This window comes from Astyanax mexicanus, chromosome 14 (genome assembly GCF_023375975.1).
Source record: "Astyanax mexicanus isolate ESR-SI-001 chromosome 14, AstMex3_surface, whole genome shotgun sequence".
NCBI classification, from domain to species: Eukaryota; Metazoa; Chordata; class Actinopteri; order Characiformes; family Acestrorhamphidae; genus Astyanax; species Astyanax mexicanus.
In genome coordinates, this window is record NC_064421.1 from 32634482 (window position 1) to 32652339 (window position 17858).

Sequence of the window (17858 nt, forward strand, 5' to 3'; positions counted from 1 at the left end):
ACAAATCATGGCCCCAAAGAAAACCAAAGGAATTACTCCCCGCAGTGGGAAATATGCACCATGATCCAGAATGAATCCAGTTCAAAAGCTCTAAAATGATCTGTTCATATTTGAGTTCCTGTGTGAGTGTATGTGCTGTTCATACTTGTGCCATAAAATAAAAAGGCCTTTCTTTTTAATAAAATAAAAGTAAACAAAAGAACTTCACATTAATTTTATTATACATTATAATATTGATTTTGTGATGTGCATGTATGGATGGTGCATAAACAGATGAGTTTGTGCATGGATAACTCACTGACCACCACCACCAACAGAGGTACTAAACATTAGACACATTATTTTCTAGCTTCTGTATGTTTGACAATCCTGGGCCAAAAAGTTAAATCCTTCATCTGTAGTAAGTGGTAAGATGTTTTTATATGTGGTCGTCTACAGTGGACCAATAGTTTTACAGTGACAGGAAGTTTGTTAGTAAGCCAGTGTGCACGATCTACACAGATTTAGTGCTAGTTGAAGCTGAGGGATCCACTAAGTGCAATAAAGGCAAAAAGCCATTCACATTATCGGTCTTTCAGGTTTCAGACATATTGACATATCAAGTTTCTGAATTAGCCTCAGGACATTTTAGGACCTGAAGATTATCCCAAGGTTTTAGGCAAGTTAGTGAAGTTTCTGATGTTGCCTCAGGAAATGTTGGAACCTGAGGAACATCTCAAGTTTCAGATGTGATATTGAAGAATGCAGAAGAATGTCCCAGGTTTCAGACATGATAATGATCTTTATATGTTGTTCTTAGGACATTTCAGGTGCTGAAGAACATCCCAGGTTTCAGATGTAATATGGAGAAGATTCCAAATTAGCCTAAGGACATTTTAGAAGCTGAAGAAGATCCCAGGTTTCAGATGTAATATTTAATGGATTCTCAGGACATTTAGGTCCTGAAGCACGTCCCAGGTTTCAGACTTTTGACTTTTTTGAACTAGCCTCAGGACATTTAACGTGCTGAAGACTCTCCCAGGTTTCAGATGTGATATTGACAAGTTTTTGAACTGGCCTCAGGACATTTTATAAGCTAAAAAATGTCCCAGGGTTTCAGACAAAATAGTGAAGTTTCTAAATTTGCCTCAGAGCATTATAGGTTCAGTAGTATATATTGTCCTCAGGACATTTCAGGAGCTAAAGAACCTCCCAGGTTTCATATATAAAACAGAGAAGATTCTGAATTGGCCTCAGGACATTTTGGGAGCTGAAGAACATCCTATTCTAAACATAGGCAGCTGTAACAAAACACTAAAGCAGCATTTATGGTAGAGCTGAGGCAGCTGATTGATGTGCAGGTCATTTGGAGCCATTCAGACAGTAAAACACTGGTTGTAAAGATGGAAATTAGTTGAATGAACGTCTGCTTCCAAAAGCAATGAGAAGTTGACTATCATGAAGCACTTTACTCCAGAGACACAGTCAGATCATCACAACTGAAGATTCCAGATTGATGAGCTTCTTACCATCACAGTACAAAACCACTTTGATCCTTCATTCCGGTGCCATCAACTATCTATAGCCAGTTAAGTTGTCTCTTTATGCACAAGAGCCAAGTTCTCCATTTTAGCCCCAAGTCCAAGACTCATCATTCTACTTGTGGTGATAGCATCTTGGCCTGGTGTTGACCTATGAAGATCACATCCTCAATATGAAGAGTCTTCACTTTTTAGGTAGTTTCCAGTATTGCATGCCTTTTTTTGCAACCTCTGTTTAAAGAACCTCTCAGAGATGTTCAACAATGTCCAAAGTCCACAATATTCATCAAACGAAGCCCTTAGTGTTTTGAGACTTTGAGAATTGGGCTGCTGTGTGCTCCACCGGATCACCAGAAGGTCCAGGCCTCCAGTTCCAACACCCTGAAGTCGCTGGTCTCAGACAAGCTGCAGTTGTTGAATGTGTAGCACGGGCTGCTTCTGCCCAGGTACAGTGTCTCGTCCAGCCACAAGCCAAAGTGACCACTGTGGAGACAGACATGATTACAGGGTTATTGGACAAAGGGTTGTGGGTTCAACACCAAGGTACTCTAAGACTGACCTTCATAAGTTCACTTAGCGCATTTTTCAGACCGTATTATAAGGCGCAATATCAATGAACATCTTAATTTCTGGTCTTTTTTCATAATACATAAGACACACTGGATTATAAGGCATATTAAGCATCACTAGTAAGGTTGCCAACATTAAAGTGAGCAAGGGTGGCGCCATGTTTCCCTTCTAATGTGAAAACTGAGGGAAGCACCTATGTAAATAAAACTAATTCATAAAAAAAAAAAAATCAAAGCCAAACCAGCACTGGATGTTAATCTACACAGATTTCTTTGGCTAAGTGAAGCACGTACGTTTATTTACAGCAAGCTTAGATTTCAAATATTTTGTCTAAGGGTGAGTTTTCAGAGAAGTTTCTCCAGCACTAAGGCTGGGTACGGCACCATTAGCATTAGTCACTAACCGCAGTGCTAGCGGAACAAAAATGTCACCCAATAGCCCTAGACTAGGGAACGTAGCTTGTTTTAACGCGGTAAACACGCAGAATACAGTCAGATATACTCACCTCTGAACAGTGAAAGATAGTGTTGCAGTTAGCAGCTAATGCTAATGCTGCTGCACCCAGCCTTGGTGCTGGAGAAACCTCACTGAAAACTCACCCTTATAACTTCAGTGGATTTTCTTTACTGCTCATTAATACCGGACTGGTAGAATTCATATATAAGGTGCACCAAACTATAAGGTGCACTGGTGATTTTTGGGACAATTAAAGGATTTTAAGTGCGCCTTATATTCCAAAAAAATATAGTTATGTCATCAAAATGAGTGTCATTAAAAATGAGTGAAAACACAGGATTGATTATGGGCTTGTTTTTGGGAGGATCTCATTATTGCTGGTTTGTTTCCACACACAAGAACTTTTTCCAAACTGTGGATCGACTTGGCAACACTAAACCTCACTTTTCTGTGCATAGTTTCATAAACACTTCAGCTGGTGTCTGCTTTGTATTTTTTTTTTTTTTATGAAAATACTACAGGAACGTGTGCATGACGTTTGATGATGCAGAAGCTCCTCAAAACCAGCATATGAGAAGATTAAACAGATATAAATGCAAAGTAAAGTATTTAAGTATTTAAAGGACTTATTAGGTATTAAATATTATTAACTGACGAAAAGAGAAGTGATGTGATAGGTGGAAGTGTCTCTTACTAAAATTAACCAAATCACACCAGTATGAATGTAATTACACAAAAAATGCTAGAATGCTGTTCATACCTTCCACCACCGATGGCAAAAGAGTCAAGGTCTCCTTTGATGAAGAAGGAATTTTCTCCAGTCCAGTGGAAACACTGAGAGAAACACAAAACCCCAAAAGATCAGGAGATCAGGAGAAACAATCCAGACACTACTTTAAGTAAACGTGATGAAAAAACGTAAGTAATAGTAAGAATTTTTTAATCGTATAATAAACTATTAGACCAATCTGCATTTATCCTTTAATCAGTCTTGTACTTTAATCAAAATCTAGTTTGCTGTGATATTAAAGAATGTGATTGGCTGAGAGGCCCAAAATCCTGGATAAAATGTCAATAAACAAAATCAACATTAGGCAAAGTTCATACCCTTGAACCTGAATTACATCCAAAACCTGAATTACAACCAAAAACTTATTAGAATGTTATGTGATTGACCAAAATTAATAAAGTTTATTTTTTTACATATTGTAAAAAAATGTTATATGGACAGATTTTTCCACCTATGCTGTGAGTTTCTGCAGCTTCTCCAGAGTGACCTCTAATAAGCTGCTTCTCTAATTAGTGCTCATCCTGCCTGGGCTGTCAGTTTGGGTGGTCAGCCATCTCTTGGTAGGTTAAATATTTAATTTACGAACATAAATATTCAGTTTATAGAAGAAAAAACTGTACTCCATGAGATGCTCATATCTTGGGTATTCTTAGCCAGATCTGCTCATTTATTGTTTTCCTGGAATCAATGGTATTAAAAGAGTTTATCCTGCTTTTGTTGAAGTAACTGCCTCTACTGTCCAGATTATCTAATAGATGTTGGAGCATTGCTTGGAGGATTTGATTGCATTTAGCAAAAAGAAATGTAAGGGAGGTCAGGATATCAAGTCAAACAAGAAGCAATGGGTGTTTCTAATGATGTAAGAAGTGTGTGTATGGATGTGTCCATCTGACTTTACCTTAAAGCGAGGACGCAGAAGGAAGAGGAATGTCTCTCCTGTACCGTAAAAGGTGTCGCTTGGCCGCAGCGGATGAGAGAGGAAACCCCCAAACACCTGCATACATGAGAAACACAAGAGAGGATATTTATTATACAAAGAATTAGAATATTACTGAAAAGTTACTTTATTTTAGAAATTCATTTCAAAATGTGAAACTTCTATATATATATATTATATAGATGTATCACACATAAGTGATCTATTTTAAGTATATTAAGTTTATTTTTTTTATGGCTTACAGACAATAAAAACCCAAAAGTCTCAGAAAAATAGAATATTATATAAGACTAATTGGTACTTTTGGCAGTGTGGACTGAATCCTGCTGGTAAATTAAAATAAAAGTTGTCAGCAGAGGGAAGCATGAAGTGCTGTAAGATTTTGTGGGAAAACACTGCACTGACTTTGTACTTGATAAAACACAGTGGATCAACACCAGCAGATGACATGACTCTCTAAACCATCACAGTAATTTTTTTTTATTTGGAAATTAAGGGAGCAGAGTCTGGAGGAAGAGTGGAGAGACACACAGTTCAAGCTGCTGGAGGTCTAGTGTAAAGTTTCTATGATCAGTGATGGTTCAAGTTTAAAGTCAGTGCAGTGTTTTCCCAAAAAAATCTTACAGCACTTCAGGCTTCCCTCTGCTGACAACTTTTATGGAGATGTGGACTTCATTTTCCAGCAGGACTTGGCACACTGCCCACACTGCCAAAGGTACCAATTGGTCTTATATACATATTCTAATTTGCTTTTGGGTTTTAATTGGCTGTAAGACATAATCATTAACAATAAAATAAATACACGTACAAAATAGATCACTCTGTATGTAATACATCTATATAATATATATGTTTCACATTTTGAACTGAATTACTGAACTGAAAAATCAAGAAATTTGTAAAAAAATAAATAAATAAAATATATAAGATTCTCAGAGCCTATTTTTTCTACTTGAAAAAATCAACTTTAAGAACCCACTGATAATTACCCTACGAGCCCAAAACTCCACAATCAGTCTATGCTTTTAATTACAATTACAGTCTAAAACCTGCGAGACTCATTGCTACCAAGAGTTTCTCATGTTTCCTTTAGAAAGTACACACTTCCCACATACACACCGATCGAAACACACTCTGTGTGTGACCTCTTCACCATTTTCAGCTCAACTGTTACATTCAGTTCCCTTTAATTTTTTTCGCGTTTTAGACTACTTTATTGAAAATTTTAACAGACTGGTGCTGCTATATAACATGCGCTGTAATGACTATTCAGCAGACGGCCATCATGAGACACTTCTACAGGAAATCCACAGTCAAATATGGCCAAATGTATATGGATTAAAAAAATAAATAAATAAAGATAAAATATTTGTATCTACACGATAATGAAAATGTTAGGATTTAAAGTTTTAATAGCTTCACTGTATTAATGTGGATGTTGTATTCAGGTTAGTAACAACAGACGCTGAACATAAACTTTGTTGCAGATGGAGTGAGATGGAGAAAGTGTCTGACCTGCTGGTTGTCGTCTCTGATGATCAGAAGAACAGGAGAGTCTGATACACTCAGTTTTCTGTACAGGGTTTTGAGGCTGGCACCGTGTTTACTCGTGCTGTAAGCCAACTTCCACGAGTGACCCACCGTTCGTGGTGGCAACTCACTGGAGAGCTGGAGAAAAAATAAAACAGAACTGATTAATTAACAAGAAAATCAAAAACAGCAGCTATACATGAAACGAAAACAGTGAGCATTTTGTTTGTGGCACTTTATTAAGAACAAAAACAACAGAATTACTGTAATTCTGTTGTTCTTTAACTATAATAATATATTTCCTTATGCATACTGCTGGATGCACTTAAGTATTTAAGAGTTCTTTTGAAGAAATATTAATATTAACATAAAATGCTCGCTCTTTCCTGACTGACACATGCTGTTTATCACATGCTGTGAAAAAAATCTGCTCCAGAATGTACAACCCCGCCCAAGGAAATCATTTCACAACAATTTCTATAATCTTGACAATAACGATAAAAAAATTTATTTTGCATTATTCAAAAATGTAAAAACAAAAAATTATTGGTGTTGTTTAAAACACTTAAAAAATAATTTGAACCATAATATTTTTTTTTAAATGCTGATATGTAGTGTGGTTTAGGTCTGAGAGACAGAGTGAGCTCTTGTGACTTTGAAGGAAAATGTGGATTAATCTTGAAGCAGATCCAGAATTTAGAGCACTTCGACATGTTTACCTCAGTGTGTGTGTGTTTCTGTGTTTTATGCAAAGTATAGAAAAAAAAAAAAAGTGCCGCGTTTTTTTAGATCCTTTTTTGGCGTCACATCAACATCAAAAGTCGAGGGCGCAAAAATACCAGGTGAAAAAAAATAACCAGCGTGTTTTAACATTTTGAGTGTGTAAATGAACTTCTCATGAGTACAAATGTGAAACTAGCGAACAAAAAAAGGGAATCGTGTGCGCGCTGAAGAAAATGTTGCTCTCAAGCTTCATTTTTCTCCTCTCGGGTCAGGGTCGCCTCCCTCAGCGAACGCTATTGGCTGATATCTCCAGGGTTCTTGACGGACCACCTACCTCCTTCTTTCCCCCGGTACGTCACAAACCCTGGAGGTATCAGCCAATAGCGTTCGCCAAGGGAGGTGACCCCGGCCCCGCCCCCAAACTGTCAAAACCACCCCTTTCAAAACTCGAGCGCAAAACACTCAGTCGAGCACAAACTGCTGCAGCAGGTAATTCACACAGCGCACGAGGGAAAAAAGCACCTGAGAGGAGAAAAATGAAGCTCGAGAGCAACATTTTCTTCAGCGTGCACACCATTCCCTTTTTTTTGCTTGCTAGTTTCACATTTGTGCTCACGAGAAGTTCATTAACACATGCAAAATGTTAAAAACATGCTGGTTATTTTTTTTCACCTGGTATTTTTGCGCCCTCGACTTTTGACATTGATGTGACGCCATACTTTTTAGGTATCAAATTTCAATATCCAGCCCTAATAAGAAACGTTTGTGTTTGTGAGTTTATGTGTGTTCTAACCTCTCTGACTTGCTGTGCATCCAGTATAAGGCTCTGCCTCAGAATGTCACTCATTCCGTCCGGCTCTTTATCTGCAGAGAGTGAGGAGACCCTCCCCCTGCTGTCCTCCACACTCACCATCTACACATGGAGAGCAGAAGAAGAGTATTTCAGTCCAAAAGGAAACTGACAAAAAAAACCCTAAAGGTATAAATATTTTGGTCAATATATACACATATAATCACAGTCTTAAACTGTGCCTAGAGAGTGTGCACTAACCACAATCCTTCCAATGGTCACAGATCATCACTCATACAGTACCAGTCAAAAAACTTCTCATAAGATATTGAAGCTAAACTGGAACACATGCAGAATTATTTAGTGAAAAATGAAAAATAAAGCAGAATATGGTATTCTAAGTAGCACATTTAGCTTTGAGGACAGATCTGCATACTCTTGGTATTTTAATCTCAGTGTCTTCATGAGGGAGAGTCAACTGGAATTTGAGTTTTCTCAGCATCTTGAAGGAGTTCCTGGAGGTGCTGAACAATAGTTGCTGCTTTTCCTTCACGCTGTGAAGCTTCAGCTCATCCCAATTAAATCACCTCAAATCACCATCCCTGTCAATCACTTTTTTTTTTTGCTGTTTACTACATAATTCTGTTTGTGTCTGTTTTTATGTCTTTAAAATTAATCTACAATGTGGAAAATCAATTATATAAAGAAATGAAGAAAACACATAATGTGTCCAAACTTTTGACTGGTACTGTCTACACACAAGCCCTTCTACTGACCAGGACGTCTCGTGTTTCCTATTTAAAAGTACACACCTCCCACATACACACCAATCCAAAACATATGTGTGTATTTTCATAACACCATACAAACATTGTTACATTTAGTTCACCCCCAGTTGTAGCCAAAAACATGTGCTGTGATGGCTGTTCAGCAGAGGCCAGTCACTTCTACTGGACAGCCAAAGACTTTAAACTTTGGATATGTCCACACAAACCTTGATTCATAAATCCCCCCAGGGCTCTACAATAACTTTTTTCTTTTTTTAGGTGCACCAGGGCGAAAGATAGGTGCACCTAAATTTTTGACTGCATCCCGGCTGGCCACCAATGTTAAATGAGATGTTAATTTCAGCTTAAATTGTGGTCATGATGTCAGATAAAGAAAAAAGATTTCGTCAGGATAACGTCTAATACTGTTACATAGCTGCAGGGTCAAGTTTAACACTCCAGTTTAACAAGCTATTTATTTTAATTCTATCCATATAGGCAATACTGACTTGTAAATGATTCTGAAAAATCTGCTCAACATAAAGTTCTTTATTTGAAGCACAATTCTACAAGAATGCAAACTTACTAAAAAAGTGTTGATGCTGAAAGTGTCAGGATAAATTAAAAAGAAAATTTGGACTTTTGGTGTAGTAAAACATGCTAAAAAGTACTTACCTTAAGATGGAGGCGTCCGGCGATTCGCGAACACTGGGATGTAAACAGTGTTTTTTAATAAGCTTCTAGTGCACTTTTAAAGTTATTAAGGCCTTGTTTTAAATGTCCGGGCTCTCCGGATTCTAACAATGAAGTGTGGAGCTTCTTTGAGCCTGGATAACAGTGGGAAAAGTGATTTATCGGGGCAAATTATGCCCCGTGTCACCCAGTCTGAAGGGTGTTTGTAAAAAAATTCCTAGATCTTGGAATACTGCGGGAGAACAGAGGTGTGCTAATCATCAAAGGTAAGTACTTTTTATCATGTTTTACTACACCCAAAGTCCATTTTACACCGGAGTTCTCCTTTAAACTTCTATGGCATGTATTAAATATTTTTTGGGAAAAAAAAACCCACACCACTATTTGGGATTTTTTTCTTGAGGACCTTTTTCAGACCTTTTTTTGGATACCAAGCTTCCTTATTATGTGAGCACTAACAAAATGGCTAACTAAGAGACGCTGAGTGGTCCAGTGGTCTAAAGCGCTGCCACTATGAGCGGGAGGTCGCAGGTTCGAACATCCGCTCATGCAGCTTTGTCATCAGCTGCCGGCGCTCAGAGGGAGCAAAATTGGCTTCGCTCCCTCCGGGTGGGTAGATGGCTCTCTCTCCCCACATCACTAAAGGGTGATGTCTGCAGCACAGGGCGTCTGTGAGCTGATGTATCAGAACCAAGTCGCTGCGCTTTCCTTCGAGTGCGCTGTGATGCTGCTCGGCAATGCTGCATCAGCAGCAGCTCGAAAAGAAGCGGTGGCTGACTTCACATGTATCGGAGGAAGCATGTGTTAGTCTTCACCCTCCTGGTGTGTTGGGGCATTACATGTGATAGGAGGAGTCCTAATGAGTGGGTTGGGTAATTGGCTGAGCAAAATTGTCAAGACAAAAAAAATGCTAACTGTTTTCCAAGCTGAATTAATTATTCTATTGGTAACACGCCTTAGGCAGGTTCTAAGTTATATTGAAATAAAATCATATTGCTGTGGGGTCTCACCTATTGCTGGGGGATTGGTTCAGACCATGATACGGGTCTAATGTGTGTCTGATATAAAAAAAACACAAAAAGACCTTCAGAGTTGCAGAGACTTTTTTCCCCTTTGAAAGGTTGGCTGAACTGGTGCGACCTGAGTTGCACCACAGAAAAATTAGGATGCACTTTAGAGCCCTGCCCCCCATTTTTGAAAATAAGTCCATTTGCACACAACGCTTGTATGAGCATGCTAGCTTGGTATGGGGTGAAAAAACTGGGAACTCATGAAAAACCATGAAAAACCATGAAAAACAAAACTCCACACATACCTCCCACTCATCACCGTTGCGCCCGTGCTTAGGAGACTCCTCCTCCTCTTCTCCTTCTTCTCCCCCACCTCCCTCTCCATCATCCAGAAGCACAAAGTCGTCTTCGTCTCTCTCCGCCTGCTCCTCTTCACCTCCCTCCAGGATGCACAGGTCCGGCCTGTGCTGACTTAGGTAGGCATACAGCTCATCTGAACTGCAGGAGTCAGCAAAGCGTATTACATTCATGCAGCATGAAAGAGAAGATGAAAAGATATTATAAAATATTTACAAAAATGTGAAAGTGTGCTCACTTTTGTGTGGTACTGTTTATTAGTTGTAATAGATCTATTGTTTTATTGAATCAGTTATTTAATTAAAAAAAAGTGTTTAAAGGTGTGACTAGTCTATGTAATGACCAGTTATTTAAAGTAATGTGGAAAAAATGTGAAACCAAATTTCTCAAGAGAAACCTTTAATTTTATATTTTTAATACAGTTATTTATGAAAAATGTTTCTAAAGTTACACTGGAGTGTCTAGGTGTATCGAGTTGGCGATAGAATGCAAGTGCAAGTGAGTTTTATTAATATTCATAATGAAATAAAACAAAGAAACAAAAAACACCACAACTATAAAGCAAACAACAACAAATGAGTAGCAAGGACTCACAAATAAAAAGGCAAAGAAAGAAACATACAAACAAAACAAACAAACCAGAAAATTTGCAGGAACAAACAAGGCACAACTGTGGGTCTAACAAAAGAAAGAGGCCAAAAAAGACAAACATCAGATATATTTATATATACACAGACAAGGAACACCTGGAAGAGATAACGAGGGGGTGGGGTAACAAGCAACCACAGGGTAGCTGACTCCATCCTCAGCTCGAATTTGAAAAATGCAAAAAAAAATAAAAAATTGAAGGGGTAGTGTGGGAGGGGCACTTTGTGATGTATGGGTTTAGAAGCTGAACAGAAAGTAGAACTGATTGGGCTGAGCAGTGCGCCTCTGATAGTGGTGAGACGAAGATGATTGGATCAGATATTGTACATTATGGGTATGTAATCCCAAGTCTATATCACTGCTGCTCTTACCTCTCCTGCTGCAGGGTAAACCAGGCGTCTCTGGAAGCCACAGCTCTTGTTTTGCCTAGGTCTATCGCTGCAAATCCTTTCTTTTTCACAGCCTGCTGCTTCTGACGCATCCTCACAAACATCAGGGAGCTGGCAGCACCCCGGCCTGGAGAGCACAAAAAGCATCTATAGATGTAAAACCTTTTGTTAGAGATGCACTAAAATCAACAAAACATTTTGTCTGATACTAAAAACTAAGTATTTTTTTAAAGATTTAATTTGCCACTGTAGATAAATCACTGAATAAATTATATAGCTCAAGTGTTTTTATTTCTTCTTGTTTTTCAAAGAGAAAGCAATTGAACAACTACAATAAAAAAAAAAACTATTAATATTGCAAAAAAATATTTTGCTTTCCTAGAAAAAGAAAGAGGCCCCCTCTTTTAAACACTGGTTGAGTGAATTGAAAAGACAAGCTGAGCTTTTAAAAGATCTGGCAACCTTTGATCTCTTATCTTGATAGGGACACCAATTAAGCAGCCATGTAGCAATTAACTCCAGAGAACGAGGGGTAAATATGGGCATTGGGTCTGGGGCACAGGGGGTTAAGGGGAGGCTGTTTTTTTTTGTGGGTGTTTTTATTTGTCTGTGACATTCTTCTTAAAGAAACTTACATTAAAATGCCAGACAAAAAGTGACATGTTGAATGTTATGTTTCATAATAAACATTTTTGAAACACAATTACTACTAATATGAAACACTAAAACATGCATTTGCTTTTATCAGTAGTAGTAGGAAACTCAGCAATAGGATTTCAAATACATATTCCATTGTTTGGTATCAATTTTTTTTTATTCTTTTGCCAAATATTAGGTATATATTATCTCTACCCATCACCTAAACAGATATGTGATGTTTCTCCACAACGTATTTAATTCATATTTACCTGAAATCTGCTTCTTCAAACACGGCTGCTGCTCTGTTTTAGCATCCTGTTCCAGCTCTGCATTGGTTGCTCCACAGCAGAAGGTGGCGGCGCTGCTCAGCACGGTGGACTCCAGACTGAACTGCCCCAGCTGCTGCTCCACCTCAGCCATGTCTTGGCTCTCTCCACCCTCATCCTCGCCATGGCTCGCCTCCGGGCCTGTCCCAAGGGCTGTCTGCATGTCCCACGTCATGGACCTCCTCATCGTGGGAGCGGCTTCCATTTTGGACTGAAGAGTGACACTGTGAGCATCACTCTGAGAGTCGACGGCTGAATTTTTTGAGGTTCTGCCCTTTGAAGCTTTCTTGCGATCTTTCCATCTACATCGACAGAAAGAACAGAGCAGTCACTGCTGAGTGTATAATATAATCAAATGAACACATACCTGTCAAGTCTCCCGTTTTGGCCGGGAAACTACCCTATTTTACTCCTCTTTCCCGCCGTCGTCCCGTATTAGTATTTTCCCGTAAATTTCCCGTATTCTATTAAAATAAAAAAATATATATTATTGAGGAGACAGGGCACTGACCGCTCTGTGTCTCTTAACCAATCGTGGAGCCGATTCAAGGAGAAAGTCCCGCCTTTCAGGAGAAACAGCCAATCAGCTTGCAAAGGAGGGTCAGTGTGGGGAAGCCCCCCGTCGCTGTGAGTTCAGGCAGCTAGTCGGAGCAGCTGATGTTAAAACATATCTGGATTTTCAGCGATTTTTCTAAAAGAAAGGTAACGGTAGGCTAATCATGTAAACTGTGATGATATTTTTCTGATAGCTGCTTAAAAATACTCGTCTCCAAAATAAAACACACAGATTAAACCTTTTAAAATAAAAAAATACAGCTTGTGACTCAGTTTAAGCAGAAAGGAGTGAAGGAGAAGGAGTGATCAAAAGGAAGAAGTATTAATTAAAATTTACTGTGCAGGCCCCTTAGGAATATTTTTTACTGATGGAATATATCTGGTCCATGTCCTTTTAGTAAAAGCTCATGATACTATTTTTAGGTCACCAACAGTCATTTTGCAGAATTTGTGCGCCCTTTGTTCAATTTTAAATCCATTAAATAAATAAAAAATATATCATATAAAAGAGTGCATTTATTACAAAAAAGACAAGAAATCTTAATTTTTTAAAAAATATATAGAAAAGGGTTTTTAATTTGGCTGTATTAAAAGAATGACATATGTAGGAATGTCCACAACATTTCAGATTCTGATAATCTAATTGTAGTGTGTAAGTGGTTCACATGTGGTTATTTTAGATTTTTTGTAAACCTGTCTTAAAATGTAAGGGATACTGAACCTTCGTTGGGCTGGTGGGACGGCTTTAAGCGTACAGAGGAAAATATCCCTTATTTTTAAATCTAAAACTTGACAGGTATGTGAACATCATGGTAGACTACAGAGGGGTGAAACAAAATGAGAGCTTTTTATCTAAAAAGTTTATTTCCTATTATTAAAAAGAGCTGCAGGTTTTTTTTGGAACAAAATGAGACCTGTAAGCTCGACAGGTTGCCCTTTGCTGAGCACAGTACAGACCTTTGTGTGGATTTGTTGAAGTGGACATGGGAGATGTCAGAGATGATGCTGACCGACACCAGGTCGTCCACAGAGCAAGAAAACAAATACTCCTCACAGCCGTTCTCCTGCACCAGCGGGAGGGACTTATGAGGGTCAAAGAAGATCTTATTGGGGGTCACCAGCAGTATCCCAGAGACCACGCCCTACAGAGAAGAAGAAAATAAAAAAATAAGATCATTATGATTCCAGTTTCCAACATTACTAATATACTAATACAGGGATCCTAACAAGTATCTTAAAAAATGAAAACAGACAATTGTGCTAATGAACCCCTCTGTATACAATTACTGTTTTTTTTGTATGTCATTACTACCATTTTGTAAAAGAAAAATTAAACTACTACTAGAACTAATTAAAACTAAACTGAAACCAAGCATCACAAAAAAAACTGCTCTAAAAACTAATTCAAACTAACTGAATTTAAGAGGAAAAAGTTTAAACAAAATACATAAAGACTATCATAACCTTGGTGTGGATGCACTTTTAAGCCTGCCTTGAGTCTGGGTCTTTGCTCTCACTGTATACTAAAGTGTGTGTCCTTCTGTACTGTGACCTGCGTGTACTCTGAACTCACTTTCCGATCTGTGATAAAACGACAGAATAACTTGAGGTAAGGCATGTCAGCTGGCCCCTCCCCCTGCGTGCATTCAGGTGGGAGAGCCAATAGGCAGAGCTTTCCATCAGGCATTGGCACGGCTTCCACGTCCTAAATGGAAACAATGAAAATTTGTTATAAATTACATATAGTAAATAAATGTAATACTGATATTTATGTTTATTGTGGCTCACAAATCAAACTGGGTTCTTAAATAAAAGTGCATAATCAGATAGCACATACAGTACATAACAAATCCATTTCAAGGCAAAATTAAGCTGCAGATACAAATAATCCAAAAGCTTCATTAAGTTCACACACTTTTTAACCAATTCATTTCCATTACCATACAATCTTAAAAACAACAGTAGAGACATTTTGCAGTTCAGGCCTTTGTGTCTATGCCTTATATTTTTCTGAATGGAGCCAGAAAGCATTAAATCAGCTTTTTTCTCTCACTGTGTGAATTTACTGTCACACACAGCCTAGATAATGTGAAGTGATGTAATCAGTTTACTGAAACATTAACCTCCTAGGACCTGCCGCCATGCACACATTTTGGGTTGTCTACACCACAACACTAAATTTTACTCTACATGGCCCTGGCGTCCTCTTTTGAGGTCATTGTACTGCCACCTAGTGGTGGCAGAAGAGATTAACACGTTACAGACACGTTATATTGCTCAAAGGGGCATGATTTTTTTTTCTACTTTTGTTTTGCATTCAGGCAAAAATGCTGTTGTGTTCAGGCACATAATACATGTTTTACACATTATTACTAATTGCAACTTCATTGTGTTCTATCGAAATATAAAACTAAAGTCTCAGAAACTACATCATGCTAAATAATTATTTGCTTTTACTCTAATCAGGTGCCAACTAGCCCAAATAGCAAAGATAAACGAAAAATGGAAAATGGAGTCGATAAATGGGAAATGGATAGCAAATTTCCATGACTTTTCCAAAACTTACGCAGGCCTGGAAATTGCAATTTTCCTGTTTTTTTTTACTGTACAGAGCCTGATGTATTGTACTTTTACCACCTGTAGCATCAGTGTGGTCAATTCGAGTAGCTCGATTACTAAAAAGTATAACAAAAGAGCATTTTTCTCTGCCTCGAGAGATCATTTATTTAATTTTAAAGCTCAAAGCAAAGTATGACCTAAAAATAGCACCTTGTCATATTCATAGCTTAATAACTCAAAAATGGCTCAACAAATCAGCATAAACCAGTGATTCCCAAACTCTTTAGACAACATTTCACTAATGACCAAACTAAAATTGCCAAGTGTCAACTATAAGCCATTTCACAGGTATACATGTACCACACACACATGCATATTTATACACAGTATAACACCATGGCGAAAAGCCCACTATCAGGAAGTATATCAGTGTGGTTTCTCAGATACTGAATAAGTAGCAGCTACAATGTAATCTACAATATTATTCATTAATCACCTTACAAGATTTTTGAAGTGTATAAATCGGTTTGAGTCGGTTTGATAGGAATGCAACTGTGATGGATAGACATATAAAGAGCCTCTCCAAAACATCAGGCAGAACTTGAATGGTGTTCCCTGTATGCCAAAGGTGCTCCAAGAAAGGATATCTAGTGAACCTGATGACCCGTGATCACCTCACAGCTGTTTTTAGGATCTTCAGGATCTGCTTCAGAGTTATTTTTGTTTATCTTAGTTCTGAGGAAGATCTACACAATGTTATTCAGGTGTGTTTTGACCTAAACCAGTTTGCATGTCAGCCAGAAGAAGCAAGAAGAGCAATGCTATATTACTGTGCAACAGAAGACAATGAAGCTTCAAACAAACAAAGGTAAATAAGATATCTAAGCTTTAGTCAGTTCACTACATTTATTACTCTGTTTCCGAACACAAGTCAATCCTATTCCTCTGATTTATTGCCGTCACGTCAAAATTCAAAAAGTCAAAGTCCAGTTCACCCCTGTGTTCTGCTGTAAACACAGCGAGACTCACTCACCAGCAGCTTGTCGTATTCTGCATCTGTTGAAGGCGACACAGGGGTCGGAGGGGTCACAGCATTCAGCCTGGGCTCTGAACCTGGACAGAGGTCAGGCGTGGTCATTGTTGGCGCTGCAGGAGAAGGTCTGCGGGTGGAGGAGGCCTTGTTTTGAGGCAGGAGGAGCTGCTGGAGAGGCAGAAAGAGAGACACTGTGTTAAAGGAAATCGCAGGAGTCACACGCTGCTGCATCATGCCATTAATAACTCTCTCACTTCCCCGTTTCACAGGTTCCAGTTTCATCACAGGAGGACACACCCACCCCCGTATCCCCCGCCCACAGCATAACATCACCACACAGCTGATGAGGGACATGGTGGAGGGGGAGGAGTTTAGACATGGTGTAAATTTGACTCCAGGAAACTGAATGGGAGAAGTAAGTAATAGTATGAGAAGTATAGTATAAAAAGTATTACAATATTACTGTTCACAGTGGAAGGGTATGGAGGACGCTTATTATATTTATATTAGTGGAGTCAGTGGCTTAAAAATGTATTTTATTAATTATAGCATATTTACTGTATAAAAACAACTCAGGGTAGATTTACTGTATTATAATATCTCAGGATAGATTTACTGTATTATAATATCTCAGGATAGTTTTACTGTATTATAATATCTCAGGATAGTTTTACTGTATTATAATATCTCAGGGTAGTTTTACTGTATTATAATATCTCAGGATAGTTTTACTGTATTATAATATTTTAGGATAGTTTTACTGTATTATAATATTTTAGGGTAGATTTACTGTATTATAATATCTTGGGTAGATTTAATGTATTATAATATATATATATGGGTAGATTTACTGTATTATAATATCTCAGGGTAGATTTACAGTATTATAATATCTCTTTTAATCGATTGACACCACTAGTATTTATAGAATTCTTACTTTTATTTTACTGCATTTTGTGCACTGTCACTTTGGATATTTCATGTTCTCATATGAAAAAGTTTGGGCACCGCTATTAATCTTAATCATTTTCAGTTCTAAATATTTGGGTGTTTGGAACAGCCATTTCAGTTTGATATATCTAATAACTGATGGACACATTAATATTTCAGGATTGAAATGAGGTTTATTGTACTAACAGAAAATGTGCAATATGCATTAAACCAAAATTTGACCGGTGCAAAAGTATGGGCACCCTTATCATTTTATTGATTTTAATACTCCTAACTACTTTTTACTGACTTACTGAAGCACAAAATTGGTTTGGTAACCTCATTGAGCTTTGAACTTCATAGCCAGGTGTATCCAATCATGAGAAAAGGTATTTAAGTTGCCAATTGCAAGTTGTTCTCCTATTTGAATCTCCTCTGAAGAGTGGCATCATGGGCTCATCAAAACAACTCTCAAATGATCAAAAAAACAAAGATTGTTCAACATAGTTGTTCAGGGGAAGGATACAAAAAGTTGTCTCAGAGATTTAACCTGTCAGTTTCCACTGTGAGGAACATAGTAAGGAAATGGAAGACCACAGGGACAGTTCTTGTTAAGCCCAGAAGTGGCAGGCCAAG

At 38.1% G+C, this 17858-nt stretch overlaps 1 protein-coding gene across 3 annotated transcripts in view; it reads right to left on the minus strand.

Moving 5' to 3' along the window:
• Positions 1–199: 199 nt before the first annotated feature.
• The window catches only part of si:ch211-15d5.11 (oxidation resistance protein 1), a 30668-nt gene continuing 13009 nt past the window's right edge, over positions 200–17858 (minus strand). For 2 of the 3 annotated variants that reach the window (XM_007244587.4, XM_022672735.2), the window contains 11 exons: positions 16293–16460; positions 14274–14405; positions 13658–13842; positions 12089–12447; positions 11163–11307; positions 10092–10284; positions 7320–7439; positions 5789–5941; positions 4235–4330; positions 3307–3380; positions 200–2003 (listed from right to left, as the gene is read on the minus strand). In XM_007244587.4, the coding sequence (XP_007244649.3) occupies positions 1868–2003; positions 3307–3380; positions 4235–4330; positions 5789–5941; positions 7320–7439; positions 10092–10284; positions 11163–11307; positions 12089–12447; positions 13658–13842; positions 14274–14405; positions 16293–16460 (1761 nt within the window). In that variant the 3' untranslated portion in view covers positions 200–1867. The remainder of the gene's footprint in view (positions 2004–3306; positions 3381–4234; positions 4331–5788; positions 5942–7319; positions 7440–10091; positions 10285–11162; positions 11308–12088; positions 12448–13657; positions 13843–14273; positions 14406–16292; positions 16461–17858) is intronic. The other variant, XM_007244588.4, reaches the window with a different exon arrangement.